This window comes from Octopus sinensis, linkage group LG9, assembly GCF_006345805.1.
Source record: "Octopus sinensis linkage group LG9, ASM634580v1, whole genome shotgun sequence".
In the NCBI taxonomy this organism is placed as follows: Eukaryota; Metazoa; Mollusca; class Cephalopoda; order Octopoda; family Octopodidae; genus Octopus; species Octopus sinensis.
Genome location: NC_043005.1, coordinates 415,096 through 441,780, shown reverse-complemented (window position 1 = coordinate 441,780; position 26,685 = coordinate 415,096). Strand labels below are relative to the sequence as shown.

The 26,685-nt window shown below is 38.1% G+C and overlaps 1 protein-coding gene across 1 annotated transcript in view; it reads left to right on the top strand.

Moving 5' to 3' along the window:
* The window catches only part of LOC115215753 (polyunsaturated fatty acid lipoxygenase ALOX15B-like), a 40,430-nt gene extending 14,338 nt beyond the window's left edge, over window positions 1-26,092 (top strand). Inside the window, exons 4-9 of the mRNA XM_036505696.1 lie at window positions 4,016-4,116; window positions 6,644-6,776; window positions 9,058-9,153; window positions 15,933-16,029; window positions 23,951-24,068; window positions 25,874-26,092. Of these exons, the coding sequence (XP_036361589.1) occupies window positions 4,016-4,116; window positions 6,644-6,776; window positions 9,058-9,153; window positions 15,933-16,029; window positions 23,951-24,068; window positions 25,874-25,937 (609 nt within the window). The 3' untranslated portion in view covers window positions 25,938-26,092. The remainder of the gene's footprint in view (window positions 1-4,015; window positions 4,117-6,643; window positions 6,777-9,057; window positions 9,154-15,932; window positions 16,030-23,950; window positions 24,069-25,873) is intronic.
* Window positions 26,093-26,685: the final 593 nt, after the last annotated feature.

Genomic DNA, 26,685 nt, shown 5'->3' with positions numbered 1-26,685 from the left:
AACAAACAATACATTTCAATAACAATATTTATATCTAACCCAAATAGTACATTTTAAGGGTCAGAATATAAATGATAAACTGAAGGTAGAGTTGTGTAGCAAGGAGACTTCCTTTTCTATCAGGCTGAACCTAATTCAATCTTACAGCACGGCAGCCGGAGTATGTGATTTTAATTGTCTAGAATTGACCAATCAGTTTTTTTTTTAAAGGAAATTTGGTTGTACGAAGCAACGGATTTCATCAGATATATATATATATGCTTTCGGTGCGAATGTTTTTTTATATACGGCGCCGAGTTTACAATCCTTTAAATAATAATAATGATGGTATTCTTATATAAGCTTAACGTTTACCGTGCGATGACACCGATTGGAAAGCCTTCTTTATTCTGTCGAGGGCTTATACGCCACTTTATTGGACTATTTTCCTTAGTCATTGCACGATGATCGCCATGAGCTTTAAGCTTATATAAAAATGCCATTACTATTATTTACACACACACACACACACACGTATATATATATATATACATACATATACATATATATATTTATTTATATATATATATTTATTTATATATATATATTTATTTATATATATATTTATTTATATATATATTTATTTATATATTTATTATATATATATATTTATTTATTTATATATATATATATATATTTATATATATATATATATATTTATTTATATATATATATATATTTATATATATATATATTTATTTATATATATATATATTTATATATATGTATTTATTTATATATATATATATTTATTTATATATCATCATCGTCGTTTAACGTCCGTTCTCCATGCTAGCATGGGTTGGACGGTTCGACCGGGGTTCTGGGAAGCCAGAAGGCTGCACCAGGGTCCAGTCTAATTTGGCAATGTTTCTACAGCTGGATGCCCTTCCTAACGCCAACCACTCCGTGAGTGTAGTGGGTGCTTTTTACGTGCCACCTGCACAGGTGCCAGGCGGGGCTGGCAACGGCCACGGTCAGATTGGTGTATTTTATGTGCCACCGGCACGGAAGCCAGACGGGCGGTGCTGGCATCGGCCACGAGTTGGATAGTGCATTTTACGTACCACCAGACCAGGGATCCTGGCTGGTTCAATTCGATTTCGATTTCGCTTGCCCCAACATGTCTTCACAAGCAAAGGGGGTTGGCAAGGGTGCCTGTCGTACGGTCGCATTGGAGTATTTTACGTGCCACGGCCACGAGTCGGATAGTGCTTTTTACGTACCACCAGACCAGGGATCCTGGCTGGTTCAATTCGATTTCGATTTCGCTTGCCCCAACATGTCTTCACAAGCAAAGGAGGTTGGCATGGGTGCCTGTCGTACGGTCGCATTGGAGTATTTTACGTGCCACGGCCATGAGTCGGATAGTGCTTTTTACGTACCACCAGGCCAGGGATCCTGGCTGGTTCAATTCGGTTTCGATTTCGATTTCGCTTGCCCCAACATGTCTTCGCAAGCATGGGGGGTTGGCATGGGTGTCTGTCGTCGGATGAGGTTCTATATCGACTTCGCTTGCCTCAGCCGGTCTTTGTGTCCAAGGGAGGAAAGGCATTCATAAGTGGGCTGGGCTCACTTGTCCTGCCTGGTCTTCTCACGTACAGAATATTTCCAAAGGTCTCGGTCTCTGGTCATTTCCTCAGTGAGGCCTAAAGTTCGAAGGTCGTGCTTCACCACCTCGTCCCAGGTTTTCCTGGGTCTACCTCTCCCACGGGTTCCCTCAACTGCTAGGGATTGGCACTTTCTCACACACCTATCTTCATCCATTCTCGCCACATGACCATACCAGCGCAATCGTCTCTCTTGCACACCACAACTGATGCTTCTTAGGTACAACATTTCTCTCAAGGTGCTAACGCTCTGTCGAGTATGTACACTGACATTACACATCCATCGGAGCATACTGGCTTCATTCCTCACGAGCTTACGCATGTCCTCAGCAGTCACGGCCCATGTTTCGCTGCCATGTAGCATGGCTGTTCGTACACACGCATCATACAGTCTGCCTTTTACTCTGAGCGAGAGGCCTTTAGTCACCAGCAGAGGTAAGAGCTCCCTAAACTTTGCCCAGGCTATTCTTATTCTAGCAGTTACACTTTCAGCGCACCCACCCCCACTACTGACTTGGTCACCTAGATAACGGAAGCTATCAACTACTTCTAGTTTTTCCCCCTGGAAAGTGACGGAAGTTGTTTTCTGCAGATTTTCGGAGGTTAATGCTCCCGAGCATCTGCCACATACAAAAACTATCTTCCCAGTTAGCCTACCTTTGACATTGCTGCACCTCTTATGTGTCCATAGCTTACACTGGGTACATCTTATAGAGTTTCTACCTACACCTTTTCTACAGATCGAGCAGGGCCATCTTCCTGAAGATATTTGTGGATTGTCTACCTTTCTACTTATTAGTACTTTGGTTTTAGCTAGGTTGACTCTAAGGCCCCTTGATTCTAAACCCTCCTTCCACACCTGGAACTTCTCCTCCAGTTCTGATAGTGACTCAGCAATAAGAGCAAGGTCGTCAGCGTAGAGGAGCTCCCAGGGACAGCCTGTCTTGAATTCCTCCGTAATTGCCTGGAGTACTATGATAAATAGGAGGGGGCTGAGTACTGAACCCTGGTGGACCCCAACCTCTACTTTGAATTCTTCTGTGTACATGTTGCCAACCCTAACCTTACTTACGGCATCTCTGTACATGGCTTGCACAGTCCTCACCAGCCATTCATCTATCCCTAGTTTCCTCATTGACCACCAGATAAGGGATCGGGGGACCCTATCAAAAGCTTTCTCCATGTCAACGAAAGCCAGGTACAGGGGCTTATCTTTGGCTAGGTATTTCTCCTGCAGCTGCCTTACCAGGAATATAGCATCAGTGGTACTTTTCCCTGGCACGAACCCAAACTGCATCTCATCTAAACTAACTTTCTCTCTAATTAGTTGGGCTATGACCCTCTCCGTAACCTTCATTACTTGATCCAACAGCTTGATACCTCTGTAATTATTTGTATCTAGGGCATCACCTTTACCTTTGTAGCAGTTGACTAGTATGCTGCTGCACCAGTCATTGGGTATGACTCCTTCGTGTATCACCTGGTTGACTATACGGGTGACTAGGTTATAGCCGACACTGCCAGATATTTTGAGCATCTCTGCAGTAATTCCTGATGGGCCTGGGGCTTTCCCTGTCTTCATGCTTCTAATTGCCTTAGCTACCACGGAACTATCAACTCGGATAGCTGGTCCCTCTGTAGGGTCAACATTCATATATATATATATATATCTATATATATATATATATTTATATATATATATATATATTTATATATATATTTATTTATATATATATATATTTATTTATATACATATATATATATCTAAGGAAGGCATAGGAGGAGGCGGGGAAGCACATTTTCCCTCAAGTATCTTGTTTCTAGTACTAAATTCTCTAATGTAAGTTTAGTTACATTTTTTTGCTTCAGAACAGTGAGTTCTGGTTTACAAGGACAAACAAAAGTTAAGTCGATAGACAGTAATTTCTGGTGCGTCGTACAAAAATTCGTTATGGTATTTCATAAGACTTATTTATGGTCTCGTTCCGATTACTACCAAAGTCACGATTGCTTTCGATTCTTTGGGGGTCGATAATGAAATGCAAATTATGTATTGGTAGTGGGTCTTAACTATACCTTTCCTACTACAAATCCTCTTTACGATAGGCACAAGTCTTGAAATGTTGTGGGGAGGGAGATAGTCGATTTCATCGACTCCAGTGAGTGACTGGAACTTACTCTATCGACCACAAAAAGATGACCTCCGAATGTAAAGCCGGAGTAAATGCCACTAAGCATTTTGTCCGGTGTGCTACCCTAACGATCCTGCCAGCATGTAACCTTCTCCCAATTACAAATAAAACTGGAAATCTTGTTTCTATATTAGAAATCAATGTTTAGTTTTGTTGTCTTTGTCATACATACAGGATTCTCTTAAACATTGGAAGGAAGACACGTGGTTTGGATATCAACGTCTTAATCGTTGTAACCCCAAATTAATAAGATTGTGTGAAGAAATCCCTTCAAAGTAAGTCAGCAGATCCTTATTTAGAACAATTATATATTTAAACAATAATTTAAATATCTGGGACTCGCTAGGCATTACTGAGGTCCACAGATATTAAAACAGTTTTAATATTAATTTCCCTTTCAGTTCTTTTGTTTGTTTGTTTGTTTTTTTTATCCATAAACAGATTTTCTAATACAGGAAAAACCTAGACTTTTCTTGTAATTTTTTTTAGTATGTAAAGAAGCAGAAAAAGTGGGTTTATTAGAACTGGCAGCGGCAATCGCGTGGTTCTAGAGCATGTGTCACTTAACGTAGTTCTCTAAGTGGAATTTAATAGGCACGAACTGCTTGGAGACCCGTTCTGTATACACACATGTAGAATCAAGAAGACATCATAAAGAAGAATGGAGAATTATACATCTTCAAAATCTATTTATTCAAGTGTTATTCTCAGCAAATACCAATCCGACACGTGTTTCTGCTGGATAACTGTCCTAGTATCCCTTGATCTGGCATTTATGAGCATTCAGTTGATTCACTTGCGTTACACATTCATCGGAGGCAGACATTCCTATGCAGCTTTGTTCAGTTTGGCTGGATGAAGCGAACTGAGGATTCAAGTTTTTGGAAGTCCTTCTTAAAGTATATTCTAGGTGAGGGATCATAAGAATCTCAGGGTACATGCCAACAAAGATTGCTTTGAAATACGCTGTGGCTATAGTTCTAATATCACTTAAACATAGAATGACTTAATAAAATTTGAATAAGGTTAATATTATGAACCCAGCAGATATAAGTAAATAAGTGAGCATAAAACAAAAAGCTCTACAAAGATAATGAAATGTCCAGTCATCGTGCCAAACACCACAATAATAAGAATAATGGATAACGATGTTATTTTAAGTAAATCCCGTACTAAATGTAGTAATAGATTTATTTTAAAAAACATACAACAGATATAAAAGTGAAGTTGTTAACAAAAACAGTGACCCCTACCCACTAAAAGAAAAGCTAGATCTAGACAGATATATTATATTATAATGCAGTCTTCGGAACTCAGATAGTCACAAATATACCTGCAAAATCTTTCGCTGCATTAAGTTTCCACCATCTAACAAATAGAGTCAGATTTTCAATCGGCACACGATTAGATTTGCTTTTAATACAAGTACGAACCTAGCCCAAATTATTGTAGCGTACAATTTTTAGAGTTAGAGAATTAACTAATAGGAACCTAGTAAGCACAAATAATAAAACCAATATAAATATTAGTAATATAACTAGTAATAATAATAACTATACGGATAAGGTGGAACATAATATGAATGATTCTTGTGGGATAATGAACTATTTAGTTAGCAGTAGTAGCGAAAACACTAAAGAACTACAGAAGATAGTATAAAGGAGGCAGCTGAGCCCAAACTACACTCATCTGAATTAAATGAGCTGAGTAAGGAAATGCAATGATACATCTACTTCAATCTATAGCGAAACTGATAATAACCATAAAGTGATACGTAACATTATAGATGGGGTACATGATATTTCTACCGGTAGCAAGCATAAGTTAGTACTAATAAGCATTATCGTAACTATAAGAACAAATTAGTATGTCCACTTGAAGGCAATGTCTCGTAAAAATGCTTAGTTTTTAGATGTATAGTAACAACTGATGGCACTTCTGATTATTACATATGTTCTTGTTCTGCTTATTTTAAACAAAGTTTACGCAACCACCTTTCTTCGTTCAAAAATGGGGGGAAAATGAATTTTAAGTTTGAGTGGATTCATCTGGATTTTAAAGAATAGGGGTGATATATATGATATTAAGTGGACAAATATTAATAGCACTCCGCCGTTTAATGTTGGGAATTCGAAATGTGATCTCTGCTTGGAAGAAATATTCCATATTCTTACCTCTAATTGCAGGTTATTGAATCGCGGAAGCAAATTAACAGTCGTTTAGAAAAGTATTCAAGTATTTTCCAAATAAAGGTTTTAATTAGAAATCACAGAGTTAAAAGTGCAGTAAAGTTAATTTTAGTTACATTTTACATTAGTTAGATTTTGACAAATTTGCCCAAAACCTCAAAGTTTTAGATTTTTTCTTTTCCTTTTCTTTTCTTGTGAATTGGGACAAAATCATTAGAATTTCAATTTACTCGTCTCAGTTAATACAAACTTGTAATGTTCAAAAACATTATAAAACTGTATTGCTATGGGCTGGTCTCATTACTCAAATTGAAACGATATTTCTCCTTTCTTTAGATTTCTTTTAAATATGTCCATTTACTTTATATGGTATGATATTCATCTGATCATTAGTGGTCAGTGAATGTGAATGAATGCTGATCTAATTAAGTTTTCTTTCTACTTCTAAATGAATAAAATAATTTGTTCCCTTAATATCTAAGTCATATTCCTTCTCTCTAAAACAAATGAATTTATCTAAAATCTATCAACCCAACTCAATAGTTTTTTTCTAATGTAGACGACCATTGATTACCACTGAATTTTTTGAGTGCTTTTAAACTTTTTCTCGTAGACCTGGTGTGGATGAAGCGATTATGGAACCAGTTCTGAAAGGAGAAACACTGGAAGGATTGATCAAAAAGAAACGTCTGTTTTACACAGATTTAGAAATTTTGGATGGTGTTATACACAGAAAAGAATATGATGTAAGTCACACACACACACACACACACACACACACACACACACACACACACACACACACACACACACACACACACACACACACACACACACACACATACACGCATATACACTTAGATACAAAGATGCATATGCACACAAGCATACATGCACATAATATTTCTACCCAGCTATGAAAAAATATGCATCGTTCTAAAAATAGCCTTTGAATTCTTATCGTTTGTGGATTCATGTTTCTATTCATCCTCAGCCTAAGTACTAATGACTCACAGATAGTTGACTCCCATTCATTTATCTTTCACTCCCCTCTACCCCATCTTTCGCCTGCCCTCCCCATCACTCTACATTCGTCTCTGTCTCCTTTCTCTCTTAACTATCTTTATCTATTTCTCCATTAATTTATTTAATATATTTAATCAATTACAGTGTGGGAGGTGTTTATAAGCCATTTAAAAACACACAAAATCTGTTGGATTCACTTCAACATTTAAATTTAATTTGTCAAAATATTTTCGTGCTGCATCACGGGATTTTGTCAGTGAACAGGACGCGGTCTCAAAGCGACAAAAATATTTTGACAAATTTAATTTAAATGTTGAAGTGAATCTAACGGTTTTTGTGTGTTTTTAAATGGCTCATAAACGCCTTCCACTCTGCAATTATTTTTATTTCAGCACACACTCTCAGATCAGGTCACTTGCTATGCAAGTACATCTCCGTAAATTTATATTTTATGTTTTCGTTTTTTATACATATTATATACCTTATATTTTATTCATTTCTGCTTCAACTGTGCAAATCATTCTTACTCTCTCTCTCTCTCTCTCTCTTTCCTTTTTATCTCTTCCTAATTTCCTCTTTACTTCTTTCTTTATTTCCTTCTGTTTTTCCTTTCTTTTCTTTTTTCTCTTTTTATTACTCTAGTTACTTTTTCTATCTCTCACCCATTTTCTGCTGTACCTTGTACACTTCCTTCTCATCCCATTGCATTCCAAAACGAGTATAAAATGCCTCGTCATCTTTCCAACTTTTCACATAGTTATCTCTAACTAAATACAGTAAAACGGTCCCTGGTAATTTGTTGTGGCTGGTCATTTAAAAAGCATTTGGAACATTTACTTCTGGGTTTCAATCAACCATAATGGTCAAACGCGAAGAGGAACCCTAATATAAACTTGTGTTTATCCTTATTTCATCTACATTTGCCCTGTAGGTCATAACTAGTAATAGTACCCGGTATAGAAGTTACTTAATGACTATACAGGAAGTAAAGTGGATTATGGTAATCTACGTGGAGTGCCAAGCATAACAGTAGTAGTCGTTCCCAGTCAGATGGCTCTAGGTTCAGTCCTACAGTGCGGCGCCATGGCACCTTGGGCAAGTGTCTTCTATTATAGCCTCTGGCTAACCAGAGTTTTCTGTGCGGAGATGAGAGATGGAAACTGAAAGAAGCTCGTCTTATATGCATGTGTGTGTGTGTGTCTTTGTGACTGTGTTTGTCCCCCGCAACTGCTTGAAAATCGATGTTGGTGTGTTTGTATCCCTGTAACTTAGCGGTTAAGTAAAACTGACTGATAGAATAAATACCAGGCTTTAAAACAAGTTCTGGTGTCGATTCATTCGACTAAAAATTCTTCAATGTGGTGCCCCAGCTTGGCCGCAGTCTAATGACTAAAACAAGTAAAAACATTAACATGTGTGTGTGTGTGAGTGTGTGTATGTAGATAATATTTCAAGATTTCTTGGCAATAGAGAAAGAGCTGGTTCTAACCCAGATCCAAGACACCTTCATTGGAATTTCAACATCATCATCATCATCATCATCATCATTTAGCGTCCGCTTCCCATGCTAGCATGGGTTGGACGGTTCAACTGGGGTCTGGGAAGCCAGAAGGCTGCATCAGGCCCAGTCTGATCTGGCAGTGTTTCTACGGCTAGATGCCCTTCCTAACGCCAACCACTCCGTGAGTGTAGTGGGTGCTTTTTACGTGCCACCTGCACAGGTCCCAGACGGGGCTGGCAAAGGGCAACGGACAGATGGTGGGTATTTACCCATCAACTGGGTATTTTTGTTTGTATGTACATGTGAAGATCTGTGTATTTTGTTTTATGTACGTATTCTCATGCATATATATGCTCATATATATTTAAATGATAAACTTCTTGAAAGTTTTACAGATGTTTACAGCTCCAGTGATGGATTGGATCTGTAGTCTTCGAATCAGCTTTCTGCTTTCTGGTTATGTATGCATATGTATGTATATGCATGTATATATATTTCAGATGTGTGCTCCCATTGCATTATTTATGCTGGATTCAAACGACGATTTGACACCAATTGCAATACAACTGCAACAAGACAAAAGACAAGGAAATCCTGTAAGTGTTTCTAGAATAATTTTATTAGTTTTGTTTAACAATTGCTTTTGCGTATATTTTAGGTTGAGAGTCTTTCGGTTTTGTTTGAAATTCTCAGTCTCAACAACCTCAACAAGCCAGTTGATACCTAACTGTCAGAGCAGAGATTTTCCATATTTATCACTATTTCGGTAGATCTGTTGAAACAATGTAAGCTTGTGCTACCATCACCTCATTGAATGGATTAAAGCTTAAGTGTTTATTCACTAAATATTTGTTGCTCTCAGCAGTCTTAATTCTCACCTACATATTAGCTAATGCTATGAAACATCTTTAAACGTCAAACGACAGTGTCACTCTTAATACTGTACATCAATATTCTCTGTATCACTTTTATTCTTTTACTGGTTTCAGCCAGAAGCTGGAACCATGCTGGAGCACCGCCATTCAATGTTTTGGGGTCTCCTTTTGGTACTATTTTTGGTGAAGAAGCGAGTTGGACGAAGCTGCTCTTCTTTGTGCCTCCTGTCACCATGTGGGCTCATCTGGGGGTTCAGATAGAAATTTGTTCAGGTGCTTTCTGAACGTTTTCACATCTAACCCTTGCAGATCTCTAAGGTTCCTTGGGAAGGTGTTAAACAGCCTAAGCTGTTGCAATACTGAGTCCTTATCTGAGATGAAGAAAACGGTATCTTTGGTACTAAGCAATGCCGTCTATTTCGGTGGTTGGTATAGTATTTAATAGATAAGGCGGCGAGCTGGCAGAACCGTTAGCACGCCGGGCGAAATGCTTAGCGGTATTTCGTCTGCCGTTACGTTCTGAGTTCAAATTCAGCCGAGGTTGACTTTGCCTTTCATCCTTTCGCGGTCGATAAATTAAGTACCAGTTACGCACTGAAGTCGATATAATCGACTTAATCCGTTTGTCTCTCCTTGTTTGTCCTCTCTGTCTTTAGCCCCTTGTGGGTAGTAAAGAAATAGGTATAGTATTTAATAGTTGGAAGCTAGACCTTCCAGGATCTTCCATATCACTGCATACCTTCCTCGCCTTCTCTCCAGTTTCCCTTCTTGTAGCCTTTCCCAGTAGCAGCTCATCTGCTTCACGAGTCAATGTTCTTTGTGTAGTGGTGCTGGATTGCTTCAAGTTCCGTCACTAATATATTATGCTCTGCAGTGACCACAGTGGGGGGATGGGCAGTAATCCAGAAGACTGAGGGCAAATGTCCTCCATAGGAGTAGCTAGGTATCTTCATTTGTGGTTTTGAATGATCTAAGGACCCGTCCAGTTACTCGCCTGCACAGTTTTGCCATCCTGGTAATATACACATGGAATGTTGCATCACTACTCATGTGCATTCCCAGGTCACACCCCAATTCTAATTCTGGGATTGCTCTAGCCTCTATTCGTATGTATTTCTATAGTTGTCTGTTTGTGGGCCGATGGTGGAGTGCTTGAAACTTATCAGCATTGAACTGCATGTTATTTTCATCAACCCATTTTTATATTGCACACACGTCATTTTGTAGTTTTACTTTGTCACCAGGGTTCTTGGCTGCCTGAGATACTTTTGATACTTTCCTAACAATGATTCATTAACAGTTTCCTATTCTCTTCTCTTCATAAGCAGTTGTCCGAAAATGTCATCATGGTATTATGTACCGATGAGACAATGTTGCAGCCAGGACACTGCATAAGGAGATCACTCGAAAGGATAGTTCTGAGGTCAAATGAATAAGAACACACAGTATGGTAAAAGCCATAGCCACTCATAATAAAAAGGAACACTGGTGGGATATCCCAGTGAAAACCTCAATAAACATAATAGAACTGACATAGTGATTTGGGACAGAGAAGAGTAACCACACAGATGAATCAAGATGTGAAACTCACTTTGCAGAAAGTGGTTGAGGAATGCCAACAAATATTAAACCTTCGAGATGATACAAGAAAGATAGAAGACAGGAATAATAATGTACAAATGTGTAAAGAAAGTACAGAAAGAAGGAAAAATTTTAATTCAAAACGGTGGTATGATTGCGGAGATCGCCACTTGAGGAAAGATTGCCCCTTAAAAGATAAAACCTATTTTAAGTGTGGTAAAATTGGACATATACAGACGAAATGCCGGTCAAAGAAAATGGTAAAACAGAAGAAAGTCTACTCAACAAAAGCAAATTATACCAGACAAAACCGAAAATTTGTGTTGGTAGAAATAAATGGGTTTCAGACCAAAATGCAATTAGATACCGGTTCAGACGCATCGATAATAAATACGGCAACATGGAGTAAGATAGGCAGATCGTTGTATAAAAAAACTACTAGGATACTCTACGGTGTGTCAGCGGAACGAGTTCAATTCTTGAGCGAAATTTCACCAGAAATAAAACTTAAAAATAGGACGCGGAAATGTAAACTAATGGTATCTAAGAATACAATGAATCTGTTCGGGACAGATTTAATGGAAGGATGAATTCGACCTGTAGGATCTATCACTGAATACATTATGTAACAAGGTGAAGGCATCACAGTCTGTGTCAGAGAAAGCATCGGAAAAAATGAAATTAAAATTGAAAAAGATGTACCCTGATATTTTTTCGAAAGAGCTCGGTACGTGTAAAAAAATTAAAGTAATGTTTGAGTTGAAAGAAAATGCGGTGCCGATGTTCTAACCGAAAAGGAATGAACCTTTTGCGGCGTTAAATCAAGTTGAGAAGGAATTAAAAAGATTGGAAGACATGGAATTGATTGAAAAAGTAGACTACTCTGAGTGGGCGGCTCCTACTCTATATATAAAAAAGAAGAACAACGTGATAAGAGTATGTGTGGACTTCTCAACTGGTCTTAATGATTGTTTAATAAATTACAATTATCCGCTTCCAAACCCAGAAGAAATATTTGCTAAGTGCAATGGTGGGAAAAGTTTTGCCAAGCTGGATTTGTCAGAGGCCTACCTCCAATCACTGGTAGATGAAGAACGTGCTGAAGTATTAACAATCAATACTCATAAAGGTCTGTACCGTCTCAAAAGACTGCCATTTGGGGTAAAGGTCGCACCAGCAATGTTTCAGTAAGTGATGGATACTATGCTAGCAGATTGTGAGTTCGCGGTCCCATGCTTGGATGACATATTGATCAAAAGTGAATCAAGGGACCAACATATTGAACATATAGAAGAGGTTTCCAAACGAATGTGTGATTACGGGTTCAAAGTAAGGGAGGATAAATGGGAATTTTTCTTGATAAAAATAAAGTACTTATGACAGGTGATCGATGAAAACGGGCGGAAACCGGACCCTTCTAGGATCGACGCGATAAAAAAATGCCTGCTCCCACTAACAAAACAACACTACAAGCATTTTTAGGTTTGGTAAGTTATTACCAGTTGTGCATACCTAAAATGTATGAGCTAAGAGTTCCGTTGAATAAGTTGCTAAAGAAGGACTCGAAATGGAGCTGGACAAACGAATGTCAGAAATCATTCGAGGAATTAAAAAGCAGTTAACATCAGAGTTATCATTAACTGATTTCGACCCAAATCTGAAAATAATTGTGGCATCGGATGCCAATGAATATGGTGTAGGAGCTGTGATATTGCATAAATTTAATGATGGTAAAATCAAAGCTATTGCACATGCATCGAGAGTTCTATTACCAGCAGAAAGAAACTACAGCCAGATTGAAAAAGAGGCGTTATCATTAATCTTCGCAGTAATAAATTTCCATAAATTCTTACATGGGAAGAAGTTTACACTGCAAACGGATCACCGACCGTTATTGTCTATTTTTGGTTCGAAAAAGGATATCCCCACGCACTCAGCAAACCGCTTATAGTGCTGGGGAACTACTCTGTTGAATTACGATTTCCATATGGAGTTTTTGCTATCAATGAAAATGGGACACGCAGACGGGTTGTCTAGGCTAATTCCAAAATATGAGGAACCTTTTGAAGATACGGTGATTGCATAGTTAAAACTAGAAATGGAACTGAAGAACATTTTGTACAAAGTAGTACGTAATTTGCCGGTAACGCTGGAAGAAATTAAATTAAAATCGGGAAATGATAGGTTCATAAATAAGATTAAAAAATGTTTAGTGTGTGATGAGGTATTATTATATGCAAAAAGAGTGGTAATACCTTAAGTACTGCAAAACAGAGTATCAAAAGACTTACATGTAGGACATCCGGGGATTGTCCGGATGAAGAGCCTTATTAGAAGTTACGTTTATTGGCCGAATGTGGACAAGCAAATTGAGAGACTGGTAAAACAGTGTAGGGGATGCGCTATGGCAGCAAAGGCGCCTCCAGTGCAGATTTAGCCGTGGCCAAAAACGGATTCGGAATGGTCTAGACAACATGTGGATTTCGCAGGACCAATAAATGGCTCTCATTATATCATTGTGGTGGATAGCTATTCCAAATGGCCTGAAGTGTGTAAATGTTCAAGGCCAAACACAAGTGTGACTATTGACTTCTTGGAAGAACTGTTCGCTCGTTATGGAGTGCCAGATACGATCGTGTCGGATAATGGTACACAATTCACGGCGAAAAAGTTCGAAAGATTCTGTAAGTCGGTTCAAATGAAGCATGTGTTAACTCCGCCATACCATCGAAGGTCAAATGGGTTAGCGGAAAGATTCGTCAACACATTCAAGAGAGCCTTAGGGAAGACCTGACGGGAAATCTTTGAAGATACAAATATGACAAAGTTTTTGCAAGTGAATAACACCGAATCCAAATGCAGAGTCGGGTAGCTCATCCGCAGATTTGATGTTTTCCAGAAAAATTCGTTCTATTTTTGACAAATGGTTGCCGAACAGAAATAGAAAATAGAAAATTCGGGAAGAAAAACGAAGTTTTTAACACAGGTGACAAAGCGTATTTTAAAATATATAGTAACGAAAAACAGGACTGGGAACAAGGAAGTATAACTGGACGTCTGGGTAATGTGATGTACATGGTAAAAGGACCAAAATATGAACACAGAAGGCATTTAAACCGATTAGAAAAAGATATACCAAAAACCAAGAGAGGCGAGAAGAATAGATTTATGGTATGATTTGTTCCAGGTCCCAAAACCACAAGCAAAAGTGTTCGGGATCCCAGAACCACAAGCAAAAGCAGAACCGACACGTAGGTCGAACAGGAAGAGAAAACCTACAGAAATGATGGAAATTAACGCTAAGAGAACAAGATATGCCAGATTCTCACCGAGGAAATAAAATTGATAAATTCGGGTTTAAAAAACTCAAAAGAGGGAGGTGTTGTGTGGACGCCCCCAGACGATGAAGTAGGCTAGCCCAATATGTAGATATAGAGGGAGAAGTCTAGACGTCGAGAGTTGAGTTGATTAGAGGTCATCCGAACGTGCGACATAATAGGTTTATACATGTAATTATTGGGTAACTGGGATATGTAATACACTGCCTACGTACCAGTCTTGAGAAATTAAGAAAGGAGAAAGCAGATTCGAAGTCTACAAATCCAGGGCATCACTGGAAGAGTTATTTAGATGATTGCTTTATACTTTGGAAAGATAGCATTGACAAACTCCTCGATTTCAAAATAATGCACAACGATATCAATAGCAACATACAATTCAGCATGGACCACAGCAATAAACAACTTCCTTTTCTTGACATCCTAATTAAAATAGTCAATAGCCATATCGAAACAGACATCTTATATAAACCCATCATCATACAAAATCTATCCATTCTCACAGGAGATAAAACAATGAACAAAATTTTAGGCTCACACAAAATTATCAAGAGCAAAATGCAACCGAAATCATTAAAAATAATATTAACCAACGCAAGACTATATCTATTACAAAGGAACCAAAAGTGAAAAAATGCGGACGATCTAACTGTGGCACATGCCCCCACCTTTTGGCGGGTACAGAGTTCCACTTTAAACAAGGTGAAATATTTAAGATAAAGTCAAAGTTTACCTGTGCTTCGGAAAACCTAATCTATGCCATTACACGCTTAGGGTGCGGTAATCAATATATTGGGCAAACAGGAATGTCACTAAGACAAAGAACAAATCCGACACACAAAATACAGACGGATACAGGTTAGGGAACATATAGAAAGGTGTGCTAGGAATCTTAATCCTAATTTTCCCCTTCTATCAATGTTCACAGAATACCTCAGTACAACAAAGAATGAATAAAGAGGCAACTTTCATTAATAAATATATTCCACAACTCAATATGAATACATAATATAATACAGAACATTACTAACCTTTCAATTAATACCACTAATCCCCATACATCCCATATACCATTCACATTAAAGATATATTTCTACCCTAATTGCACCAAATCCAGAACTACTTATCTCCCTTACACATCTTTTTACTCAGGGACTAGTAGACCTGACACCGTGCAGTGATCGGTGTGCATTCAAAGCAATGATTAATAATTTTACGAAACCGGTATGCTTTTGAATCTCTTTAACAATTCACAATAATGACTTTCATTACTTTTATTCCTACCTCAGTTCATCTAATTGTATATATCTATCGTTACTTTTCATAAAAAGCCTTTACTTTTTTTGAGTTCCAATGTGCATTTCCGCTTATTTTTCTTCTTACTTCTCCCTATATCCTATGTATGTTACAATTCTTTGAGGAAATCAACTTCCCATGAGATTTGCATGTCTATGCAACCATGCTGGATATCTATGCGTATGCGTTGATCTGGTTGTCTATATGTCTGTGTGTTCCAGTTAATTTCATTTCGATGTTCAAATATTTACTTATGAAATATTGACATTTACCACTTTCTTTTAGGTCTTTCTTCCAACAGACGATGAAAGCGTTTGGACTCTTGCTAAAATGTGGTACAATATGGCTGATGCCAATTATCATCAATGTGTTGTGCACTTGGGTATTATTATTATTATTATTATTATTATTATTATTATTATTATTATTATTATTATTATTGTTGTTGTTGTTTGAGTTCAAATTTCGCTGGGGTCGACTTTGCCTTTCATCCTTTCGGGTTCGATTAAATAATTACCAGTTATGCACTAGGGTCGATGTAATCGACTTAGTCCCTTCTCCCAACTCTAAGGCCTTGGGCTTCCAGTAGAAAGGATTGTTATTATTATTATTTTATTGTCTTTGCACAGCTTCTAGCACTGAAGATGTACTACAGCGTCAGCTGTAAACTACCAGTGAACTAAGGTAACACCTCTTATTTTTCGAGCACCTTCCGGAGTATTCGAACGGTTCCAAGCAGTGCTGTTTTCTGCAAGTCTCCACACTTATTGCAGCCCCTATTTGTTCCACGTACTTCTCGAGATTTTTACTCACTGTCCCCAGGGCTCCAACAATTATTGGTACTACTACCACCTTATTCAGCGATCACAACTGCTTAACTTCCCAAGCTAACCTGTCATATCTCTCGACTTTTCTCTCTTCCTTATCACATACTTTGTTGTCAGCTGGGCATGCTATATCTATCATCCAGCATCGTTTGCTTTTTTCTCAATTAAGACTATGTCCGGCTTCCTATTCTCTATCTCCTAGTCGAACTGAATCATAAAATCATATAGGATCTTTGCATTATCATTTTCGATGGTGCCTTCGGGTTTATGTTCGTACCACTTTTTTGCTCTGTCAAGTCCATACTTGTTGCAAAGTATCCATGCGATTACTCCTGCCACAAGAATGTGGGATCGTATCGTACGCCTTACGATAATCGATCCGTGACATTGCTAAGTTAGTTTTCCTCCTCTTGCAGTCTCTAAGTACAGTTTTGTCTTCTTCTGGCACTTACGCTTACACCCCTTCTGCTCATGTGGCAGGACTCTATTTTTTGCCAGATGTCCGTACATTGACTCTGCGACTATTCCAACCAACAATTTCCACATAAGTGGCAAACAGGATATCGGCCTGTAATTGTCTACCGTATTGCCTTTTCCGATGTTTTCCAGGCACAGCACAGTCCTACCCAATGTCCCACCCACTCTGGTTTTGCTTGGTCGGCATTTAACAAAGTGTTGAGTTGCGCAGCTATTCATGCACGACATTCACCAAATCTTTTGATCCAGTAGCCTTGAACTCCATCTGGTCCCGGGGCCTTCAAGTTGCTCATTTTTTTTTTTGCTGATTTCTTCACTTCCTTAACTGAAATGACTATTTCTGCCTGTTTTGGACAGGCTACTGTTTGTTTCAGTTCTTGCAACCATTCAGCATCCTTCTTGTGCTCCTTGTCTTTGCTTCAGATGTCATTCCAAAACCTCTGACTTTCAATGTTATCTGGTATCAAATTTTCATCTGTACATCCTCCATTTATTTCTTTATAGAATCTCTTCTGATCTACTCTGAATAAACTATTCTGGTGGTAACCCTTCACACTTTAGCTCTATCTTACCATCTTTGCTTTCTTTGCAATGAGGCGCTGTTTCAGTTCCTCCATTACCACTTTCAGGCCCTTTCTTTCAATATTATACTTCCTTTTCAATGCCCTGTATTTTTGTTCGCTTTTAATTTCCCCCTTCTCATTTCAGCCTAACTCAGAAATGTCATTCGAGAGCATATCTAACCTCGCCTGTATTCTTCTTTTCCACCATGGATCTTTTCTTTTGTCACTCCCATTATGTTTCTTTTTCTTGACATCGACACCACATTTTCTGCTACAACAATACTTGCTGCTTTGATCAAATTATTTGTTTCTATGATGTTGTTTGTTCTGATGTATTTCAGAATTTCATTGACATTTTTCGTTTCTTGGTTCAATTTCCATCGATCAGCTTTTTTAAGTTTGCAAATAATGTCGCTATCAATCTCCTGTAGCCTTGCCTTTATTCTGTCGAAGGCCCATCTGTAATGTCACCATTAGTTTTATTGTCTTCTCTCAAACCATCTATATGTCTCTCATCGAGCAAGCTATCACTGTTCTTTTACTGTGGTTTATTAGAGATTTCAACACTGTTTTCTGCTATGAGATTACTTTTATCTGTAGGAACTGTATTTTCATCGTTTCCTCTGCTGCTGTTTTCCAATAACTGTCTTTTGATAGCTTCGAGTTCTACTTTTGTGAACCAACGATTTTTTCTCATTGCTCTAGCTTGATCACATAATCTCTGTTCCGTGAGTTGATCATGCATATTCTGTCAGTATCCCCTATATGAACCCCTTTTTCGTCTACAGAGTTGCTCAGGTAGTAATACTCCATGACAACAGCATTGATTTCTGTGTTCCGTCTATGCCATGTGTGCTGGTCCATTGCTGGGTAACGACAGGCTGGAGTCGGACCAGTATCTGTGAGCCTGCCCGGTGGAACACTGTCACAGTTTATGCTAATATTGTTTGAGCGCAATACTCCATTAGAATGATATAATTGGAGCTTCGTGTTCCATAGTGACATATACTTAAAAAAATTTGACATCACAGGAGAAATTTTGAAAATGTCCAGCGATTTCAGAATCTACAAATGCGGTATGCTGTCAAAGGCTTTTTTATAATCAATCCATGAAGAGCTGAGCTTTCTGCGCTTGTTATGGCAGTTCTCAAGGATCATGCGATTGATTAGGAGCTGATCTTTGCATCCGTATGAGCCTCGTCTGCATCCTTTTTGTTCAGTGGGGAAGAGGTTATTCTCTTCCATAAACGTATATGTTTTCTCTACTAGAATAGATGTCAAAATCTTATAGGTAGTAGATAAACATGTTATAGGCCGGTAGTTTTTTGGGTCTTTCGTTTTCTTATTTTTGCGGAGGAGGTAAATAATACCATTTGCCATCCAATGGGGTGTTTTTTCCGGGTCTTTCATAATACTATTATATAGTGCTAGTGCATGCATATACAGCTGCGTGTGTGCACACGTACACGCGAGTACTGTCCAAATCTCCGACCAATCACATACAGCTAGCTGGCATTCAATTGGTGTATCAAGTTTCGGGCACTTTGATTGGGTTTCGGATAGAAAATTCACATAATAGTCATTTCTATTAATTTTTTAATGCCTTTGCGGGGTGACTGGGAAATGTAAAGATGTGCACGACCACCCTTGGACGGTTTGAAATGATCATAGAAAGTGCGAACCCACTAACTGAAAAATTGTGGATCTCTATAAAGGACACACACACAGACATTTTGCCGTTTATATATAGAGAAATTACTAACATTTTGTGTGCGGACGAGAGTGATGAGAGCCAGAAATTTGGTACACTATCAATATCAGGGGATTTCCACTTCTGAGCCTTCGTTAGTATTCTCCTCAGGTTGGCGATTGAGATGTCTTCCCATACCTGTTCATTATTATTATTATTATTATTATGATTATTATTATTATTATTATTATGATTATTATTATTATTATTATAATTATTATTATTATTATTAGTATCATCATCATCATCATCATCATCATCATTTTTATCATTATCATTATTATTATTATTATGTTTTTCCTTCTTCAAATTTTCTTCCGTTTCTCGACAAGTGTTTTCCATACACCTAGGGCAGAGAAGGGCATTGCATGCATTCCCAGATTACACGCGCAAATTCACAGATAAAATATGTATTTAAAAATTAATAAATATTAAATTCATGGATGGATGTTGTTTTCACAGCGATAGTGCTCTTCTCAGTACATGAACCGTACCAGTTAACACGATTTTTTCCACTTCCTGTAGGGATGGTAAGCCTGGAATCATTTTCAAATAGGTTTCAGTACCTTTTTTTATCATTCCTAGAGATCCTACAATCACTGGTACTGTAGTTGCCTTGAGATTCTGCACTTATCACTTTCTACTGTGTTTAGTATTATTATTACCATTATTATTATTATTATTATTATTATTATTATTATTACTTTTTTTTTCTTCTTTCAAATTTTCTTCCATTTCTTGCCGAGTGTCTTCCCGACTCCTAGGGCAAAGAAACTCATAGTGTATATTGGTAGGCCATTAAACCAAACTCAGTAGTTCGTTCATTTTTTTTTTTTTTTTTTTTAAGTTAATTAAAATACATGAGCAGCAACAGTTCTCACATCGACAATGCTCTTCTCAATACGTGTGATGTACCAGTTAAGACAATCTTTTGCACTTCTTGCAGGGATGGTAAGCCAGGGATCATTCTCATATAATTTTCGGTTCCCTTCTTGATCATTCCTAGTGCTCCTACGATCACTGGTATTGTAACCGCCTTGAGATGCCACATTTTCTCAATTTCAACGAGTAGGTCTTTATATTTTCTGAGCTTGTCAAACTCTTTCGCTGAGATATTATGATCACAGGGGATGCTCATGTCGATCAATAAGCAAACTTTATTGTTTTGGTCTTTCACAACAATATCTGGTTTATTGGCCTTGATGGTTCGGTCTGTATGTACTGGAAAGTCCCACAGAATGGTTACATTTTCTCCTTCAGTTACAGCCTCAGGGTGGTGATTATACCACTTGTCGGCAGTTTTGATATTGTAATGCCGACTTATTAGCCAGTGGAGATATTGGCCAACTCTGTCATGTCTTAATTTATACTCCACTGGTGCTAAGACTTTACATCCAGAGATTAGGTGGTCCACTGTTTCAATCATGTCGTTGCAGAATCGGCATTTTGGGTCTGCTCCATTTTTCATCACATTGGCCTGGTAGTTCCGGGTTAATAGGCTTTGGTCTTGAGCAGCCAGGATGAAACCTTCGCTCTCTGCTTTTAGCCCTGAGCTCCGCAGCCACTGATGGGTTTGCTTCTGGTCAACATCAGCTTGTTTGCTGCGGGTCACATATTTGCCGTGCAGAGGTTTCTCCTCCCACCTATCAGCCAATTGCTCGTGCGCTTTTTTCATTGCCATCATTTTCACCTTCTTTGCAACAATAGTTGCCGTACTTCCCTCGGGTTGTTCAGTTTGGGTATCCTGCACGAGATCAATAGCAAATTTTTTGCTTTCCTTGATGATAGAATGAAGCTTCTTTCGTCTCTCGTGATTTATTATTATTATTATTATTATTATTATTATTATTATTATTATTATAGACGTCGCCGCACATTATACAATATCATGTGGTTGTTGATTGAAGATGTTGTATCTATCGGGGTTTTGTACTGTTTGTCAAGTCACAACAAGGACCTCACACAGACAGTACTTTACACAATATGCGTGCAGTTCCAAGTAATGCCGACTTTTGCAAATCATCTTGTTTGTAGGTTATTTTTAAGGTTTTTTTTTTTAGATTGGGTGGTATTGATTGCTTTTTCTGTGTATAATAGATCATGTTTTCCTCTAGCCTTCTTTCTGCAACCTTTCTGTTCTTCTGGTAGTAGGTTCTGGTTGTCAAGGTGCTCGTAAATGCTTTCTGAAAGCATTCTTGTTAACGGATTCCACACTAGTGGTAAGGAAGTGATTGGTCTATAATTGCTAGCTGTACTACCCTTGCTTTTATCTTTCATAAGGGGTTGTGTCCTCCCTCTAGCCATCTAATCTGGTATTATTCTTCCATTAAGGCAATCCTGGAATTATTCCCTCATCCACCTTCATGTAAACTACTAAATTTCTTTAGCCATTACCCTTGAACAAACTCTAGTCCTGGCGCCATCCAATTCGGCATTTTTCCTAACACTTAATACACTAGGCGCAGGAGTGGCTGTGTGGTAAGTAGCTTGTTTACCAACCACATGGTTCCGGGTTCAGTCCCACTGCGTGGCACCTTGGGCAAGTGTCTTCTACTATAGCCTCGAGCCGACCAAAGCCTTGTGAGTGGATTTGGTAGATGGAAACTGAAAGAAGCCCGTCGTATATATGTATATATATATGCGTGTGTGTGTTTGTGTGTCAGTGTTTGTCCCCCCTAGCATTGCTTGACAACCGATACTGGTGTGTTTATGTCCCCGTAACTTAGCGGTTCGGCAAAAGAGACCTATAGAATAAGTACTGGGCTTACAAAAGAATAAGTCCCAGGGTCGAGTTGCTCGATTAAAGACGGTGCTCCAGCATGGCCGCAGTCAAATGACTGAAACAAGTAAAAGAGTAAAAGAGAGTAGCTAATCATAGATTTGGCTGTTTCTCACTCACTGCTTCTTTCCTCACTTTCTTTAACCATACTGCATTTGGTCTATCCCAAATATTACTGCAAAACTTTCTAGCTTCTTTTGCATTAGGTTTCTCATCTTTATTTGGTTATAAAATCTCCTCTGGTCTGTCTCAAATAATCTATTCTGTTGATACAGATCTATTCTTTTCTTATAACTGGAGATGCTGCCTGCTACTGCTATGATACGCTGTTTCAAATCTTCTATTATTGTCCCAAATGCTTTCTTGCCTAGGTATCTTTTCTCAAGGGAAGATTTGTATCTTGTGCTTCCTAACTTGTTCAGTTTCCAGGCTTCTATTCTACCCAGGTCTTGTTTTAAAGTCTCCACTTTGTTTTGTAGTCTCCTTTTCCACATTTGCTCTTTTCTAATCTTACCCAGTGGAATATCTAATCTTGTGGCAACTACTACTACCCCTCCTGCACAGATCAATAAGTTAGTGTCTCCTATATTTTTAGCATCTATCCTATCCAACTGACAACAGAATCTACTTTCCAAGTCACTTCTTGTAGCTTCCTTCTGTTGATGTCTTTTAATGCTGGAAATCTTTTTCTTGTTTCTTTACTCATTTATTTCCTGAAACTCATCTAAAATATTCTGATCTTCCCCACTTAAATCACTCAAATCACTCAAAGCCAGTTGTCCCTTCCTTATTGTTATTATTTTTTTCCTTTGGGTTCTTCTTTTGTTTCAGTTGTATCTCTTATGTCGTTGTTTGTCTTTCCCACTGTCTGGTCTTTCTTTTCCAGTTCTGAACTGATCTCTTCTCCCCTCCGTTTCTCTCATCCACTTCATTAGCCTGATCTACTGATCTCAGCTCAGTTACTTGAAACATACCCTTCTCTACCCAAAGTATCAACACCCATTTTCTATGGCCCCTTCTTTTAGGTTCACTTTCTAAGTAGCACTGCATCACTATCCTGTTTCCTTCGCTGGTCCACTTCCTCCTCCTTGGAAGTCGTAGAGATGCATTGTACTGTCGGTGACAGTAATTTATGCATGATGAATACTTTATAAGGAACATCTCCAAATTTTCTGGGAAAATATTATGGAAAATTAACCATAAAATAACAAAATATCTATATATTATTGCTAATAAAATTTGCAATACATACATACAAACATGTATAGATAGATAGATAGATAGATAGACAGACGGAGAGATACAGAGACATGCAGACTGGTAGACAGATAGACAGGTAGATAGATAGATAGATAGATAGATAGATAGACAGATAGATAGATAGATAGATAGATAGATAGATAGATAGATAGATAAGTTTCTTTATTGGCCACACAGGGCTGCACACAGATGGAACAAGTTACAAGGTAGAGCTTTTCTTTTGGGGGATGAAAAAAAAAAGGGTGGCGTAGGTTTTCGATCAAGAGGGATCGTAAAAGAGAAGAAAAGAACAAAAAAAATAGATAAAATAAAAGAAAAAATAAAAAGAAAAAAGAAAAAAATGAAAAGGAAAAGGAACAAAAGAAAAAAGATATGAAAAAAGAAGAAAAATAGATAGATAGATAGATAGATAGATAGATAGATAGTTGTGAACTCGAGTCAGGCTTCCTATAAAACAATCTAGATATTAATAAATTAAATTTATAGAAGACTAGGACTAAAAACCCATGAAAGCATTGCTCCATTGTGGTCACCCCTGTAACACTGAAGCCAGTAAAACAGCAAAAAACTATAAAAATGTATTCGTTTTAAATCGCTTATCGCATATATGATGTTAAATACAAGATGAAAATAATATTCTTTTTCAGGTTTAACCCATATGCTGATGCAAATTGTCATTGCTCACATGCATAGGAATATATTTCCGACGCATCCACTCTTCAAAATTTTGGCCCCTCACACTTATTTACTTATGCTTATCAACGAGTAAGTGCTTTTTATTTCTTGTTATTTTAATGAATAAGTACACCATTTTCTAACAGATATTTTTGAATTTTATTATCGGAGACGTACTTGCGTAGCAGATGTTTTGATCTGATATGATGCGCTGAAACCAAAGCAATTGCAGCCTGGAAGGCCATTCAGAAACATACAAAAAACCCCAGTTGTTTGTAATATCATTCCTATCACTCCTGCCACTGCCACCACCATCACTACAACGACCACTTCTACTACTGCTCTCTCTCTCTCACACACAGCCTTTTTTCACTCTCCATCAGTGTTGTTTTTAGGCGGGACCTTTCACCACTTTTGGAATGTTGGTTGAGGTTATTTGCATCCTTCGTCCGTCGTCTCATGAGGATCTTCCTCTTCCTTGGAATCTTGTTCCTTTTTGTGTTGGCCTTATGCTGTGGGACATATTTCTGGTTCCGATTGGAGAGATTCTGGGTGCTTCCTTAAGACTGTATTTCTCTAGCTACTTTTGGTCCATACATAGACATTTCTATTATGTTGTGATCCGAAACTAGTGTCGGCGTCATTTTCACACCATGAACGATGTCCATATTATTTGTGAAGCAGAGATCCAAAATGTTATTCGCCCTAGTTGGTCTAAGTACAACTTGCTCCGTGAATAGGTCATTAGTGAGGTTGAGCAGGGACTCCACCTGTGCTTGCCTGCAATGAGTCATTCTTGAAAGCATGAGTCCTTCGGGCCATTTGACGTTGGGGAAGTTGAAATCACTCATAAGAAATACGCTCACGTGGTGTTCCAGTTTCATGAGGATTTCTTTAATTCTTGTGAGGCAATCGTCAAACTTGCCTATGTGGTTTGGACCATCTGGTGGGCGATATGTATTGCATGTGACTATATTGTGTTGTCTTATGTTGTCTTATGAGAGAATGAAGGATGTGGAGAGACGGAGTGAGAAGAGAAGTATATGAGGGAGAGGGTGAGGTGAGAGGGAAAGAGGTAGATGTAGAGGGAGACAAAAGAAGGGAGAGAGAAGTGAGAAAAGGAGGAAGATATGAAATGGAGGGAGAGGAGAGGAAAAGTGAGAGTTATGAAACAGAGAGAGAGAGAGGTAGATGTAGAAAAAGACAAAGGGAGGGAGAGACAGAATGAGGGAAAGAGATGAGAAAAGGAGAAAGATATGGAAAAGAGAGGGAGAGAGATAGGTGTAAAGAGAGACAAAGGAAGGGAGAGGGAAGCGGAAAACGAAAGAAGATATGAAAAAGGAGAGGGGAAATAGGAAGAGGAAGGTCTGAAAGAGAGAGTGAAGGAGCTGGTAACGAAGATATGAAGGAAATAGCACAACAACAGGTATAGATCGAGAGGGCCGCTGTAAAAAAGATGAAGTGAAAAAACGACAGTGAAAAGAAAAAGGGTTCGTCACGAATTCGCTGCCGTAAATTTTATAAAACACAATTTCCAGAACTAGATACAGAACGCTCAACCGCAATTCAGCATGTATAAAGTTCTACAAATTATATGTATGGGTATCTTTCAAATGCCTTCACTTTGGCGCGCTGAGATCGGGAATTACTCTGCAGTTAATAAACTACAGCAGTCAATTTACCGGTTAGAGAACATTTTTTTATTTAAAATTAACGACAGATGCTGATGATCTTGCAGATGTTTGCATGTCCATATACGTAAATATTAACGAGTGAAACTAATTAGTACATAGGTAATCGTTTTTTATTATATATATATATATTAAAAATATTCCTCTCTACAGTATTATTATGTGAATTAATACATTTTTTCTCCTGAATCTATGTTTTTGCAGTTTCGCATTCAAGAAACTTATAAATCCTGGTGCTTGGGTCGACCAAACAATGACCATTGGATAGGAGGGAATGATAAAACTGGTTTGTAAAGGGTAAGGTAGATGCTGAACGCACGCACGCACACACACACACACACACACACACACACACACACACACACACACACACACACACACACACACACACACACACACACACATACACATATAAATACCCGTCCATCTACCCCCATAAATATTTATTTAAACGCATATGTATCTACATTAATGTAAGCATATCTATTCATTTATATGTGTACACCCATGTTTATATATCTATATGTGTGTATGTGTGTGTACATTCACACCTATATCATATATATATACATGTATATATCTATATGTGTATACACACACAGACGCATACACACATTTATACGTATGTATACATATATGCATATATATATATACACACACACATAGATATACATGGGTATATATGTATACATACATTGACTTACATATGTATGTGTGTATGTGTGTGTAACACACATATATATGCACATGTTTGCATATACAAATATATTTGATATTACTAGTATTGGCTGTGTGGTAAGTAGCTTGCTTACCAATCACATGGTTCCGGGTTCAGTCCCACCGCGTGACACCTTGGGCAAGTGTCTTCTACTATAGTCTCGAGCAGACCAAAGCCTTGTGAGTGGATTTGGTAGACGGAAACTGAAAGAAGCCCGTCGTATATATGTGTATATATACATTTATATATGTATGTGTGTGTGCATATATTTGTGTCTGTGTTTGTCCCCCAAACATCG